This window comes from Octopus bimaculoides, chromosome 23, assembly GCF_001194135.2.
Source record: "Octopus bimaculoides isolate UCB-OBI-ISO-001 chromosome 23, ASM119413v2, whole genome shotgun sequence".
Taxonomy (NCBI): Eukaryota; Metazoa; Mollusca; class Cephalopoda; order Octopoda; family Octopodidae; genus Octopus; species Octopus bimaculoides.
Window position 1 is genome coordinate 2,550,681 of NC_069003.1, and position 2,037 is coordinate 2,552,717.

Below are 2,037 nucleotides of genomic sequence, written 5' to 3' on the forward strand. Positions count from 1 at the left end.
TGTATGTATATATGTGTGTGTATATATACATATATATATATATATATATATATATGTGAGTGTGTGTATCTGTGTGTATACATATATGTGTGTTTGTGTGTATGTCAATATATGTATGCATGTGTGTGTGTGTGTAATGGGATAATCAATGTCTTACCTTTTACTTCAACAACATTGAAATTACCAATTTTCAGAGATTCTACATCTAGGAATCACTTAAGGAAAAATATTGGTTAAGTTAATTAGAAATATAATATACTGGTTAAATGAAAATGTAACATAATGATAAGTTTGAAATATACCATACTAATTAATTAAAAATATAATACATTGATTAATTAGGAATATATTCTATGGGTTAATGAGAAAATATATCAAATATTCATTAATTGAAAACATAAAGCAAACAGTTCATAGAAAAAAATGTAAAATATATTTGTTAATTCAAAATATAAATAAATCAATTAAAATATAAATGGGTTAAAAATGCAAAATAAATTGGTTAATTCACAAAATCTTAATAGAAATATAAAAGCTTTAGCTCAATTAAAAATACAAAATAATTGATCACTTACAAATATATATATATATATATATATAGATATATATATATATATACATACATCATCATCATCATCATCGTTTAACGTCCGCTTTCCATGCTAGCATGGGTTGGACGATTTGACTGAGGACTGGCAAGCCAGAAGGCTGCACCAGGCTCCAATCTGATCTGGCAGAGTTTCTACAGCTGGATGCCCTTCCTAACGCCAACCACTCCGAGAGTGCAGTGGGTGCTTTTACGTGCCACTGGCAACGTATATATATATATATATATATATATATAGATAGATAGATAGATAGATAGATAGATACATAGATAGATATGGAGATGTACTTGCATAGCAAGTGACTTGATCTGAGATCGTGTGCTGAAACAAAAACAATTGCAGTGTGGAAGATGTTTATAAGGCATTTAAGAACACACAAAAAAAAAGAAAAACAAAAAAAAAACGTTAGATTTACTTCAACATTTAAATTTAAATTGTGTCAATTTGTGCTGAAACATGAAGTTTTGTCAATGAATGGGTCACAGTTTCAAAGCGCCAAAAATATTTTGACAGAAATTAAATTTAAAGCATTGGTCGGCCCGTGGCTGTAGCAGAAGACACTTGCCATGCAGTGGGACTGAACCCAAACCTATATAACTGGGAAGCAAACTTCTTACCATGCAGCCATGCCTTTGCACATGTGAAACAAAAGACATAAAAAAAAAATGAAGGGATGGACACAGTTGGAACATCTCTGATCAAAGACCTGCAAGATCAGGATTGACCTGGGGTTAAACAACAACAAAAACTAAGTCAGCCTAATGAAGAGCTAGCGAAATTACAATTAGAGACTGCTAATTATAAGAACAGCTCATGGAATCAGCCAATGAGAGAAGCTGTTGCCTGACTTGCTAGAAATAGCAGACAAATGACCTTTCGCTGAACCACACAGAAGGAGAAAAGGAAGGATGCAGACCCAGCTAAAAAACCATGTTGCAAAAACAAAAGTAAAAGCAGGGATGGTCACTAATGGAGAGGTCTTTGATGATAAAATCTGCTGAATCAGTGATGACCCAGGGCTGAACAAAGCAAAGAAAAAAAACAACAATAACTGCTGAAATGGAAGTCAACAGGACAGTCCCCACCCTCATAGTAATATTAAGAACCAGAAGTGGGGGGCGAGGAGGGGTTGTAGCAGCGGTGGGGCAAGGAGTAGGTAGGGATAATGGTAGGTGGGTGAGGTGGGTTCGAGGTGAAGGGGTGTGAGTGTGGGAACCTTCTTGTGCTGTAATATATAGACGGATATATGTGAATGTATGTATGTATATGTGTGTGTATCTGTCTATGTGTGTGTGCATGTATGCATGTGTATGTATGTATACGTATCTATGAATGTATATGCGTATATGTGTATGAATGTATATATGTGCGTGTGTATGTATAGGTGCGCATAATTGTATGTGTATGTATGTTATGAATGTATATATGT

General features: G+C 34.0%; 1 protein-coding gene across 1 annotated transcript in view; it reads right to left on the minus strand.

Annotated features, from left to right (window-relative positions):
• Positions 1-2,037, minus strand: part of LOC106874572 (dynactin subunit 6) — a 41,244-nt gene that overhangs the window by 9,323 nt on the left and 29,884 nt on the right. Inside the window, exon 5 of the mRNA XM_014922349.2 lies at positions 158-205. Coding sequence (XP_014777835.1) covers positions 158-205 — 48 coding nt within the window. The remainder of the gene's footprint in view (positions 1-157; positions 206-2,037) is intronic.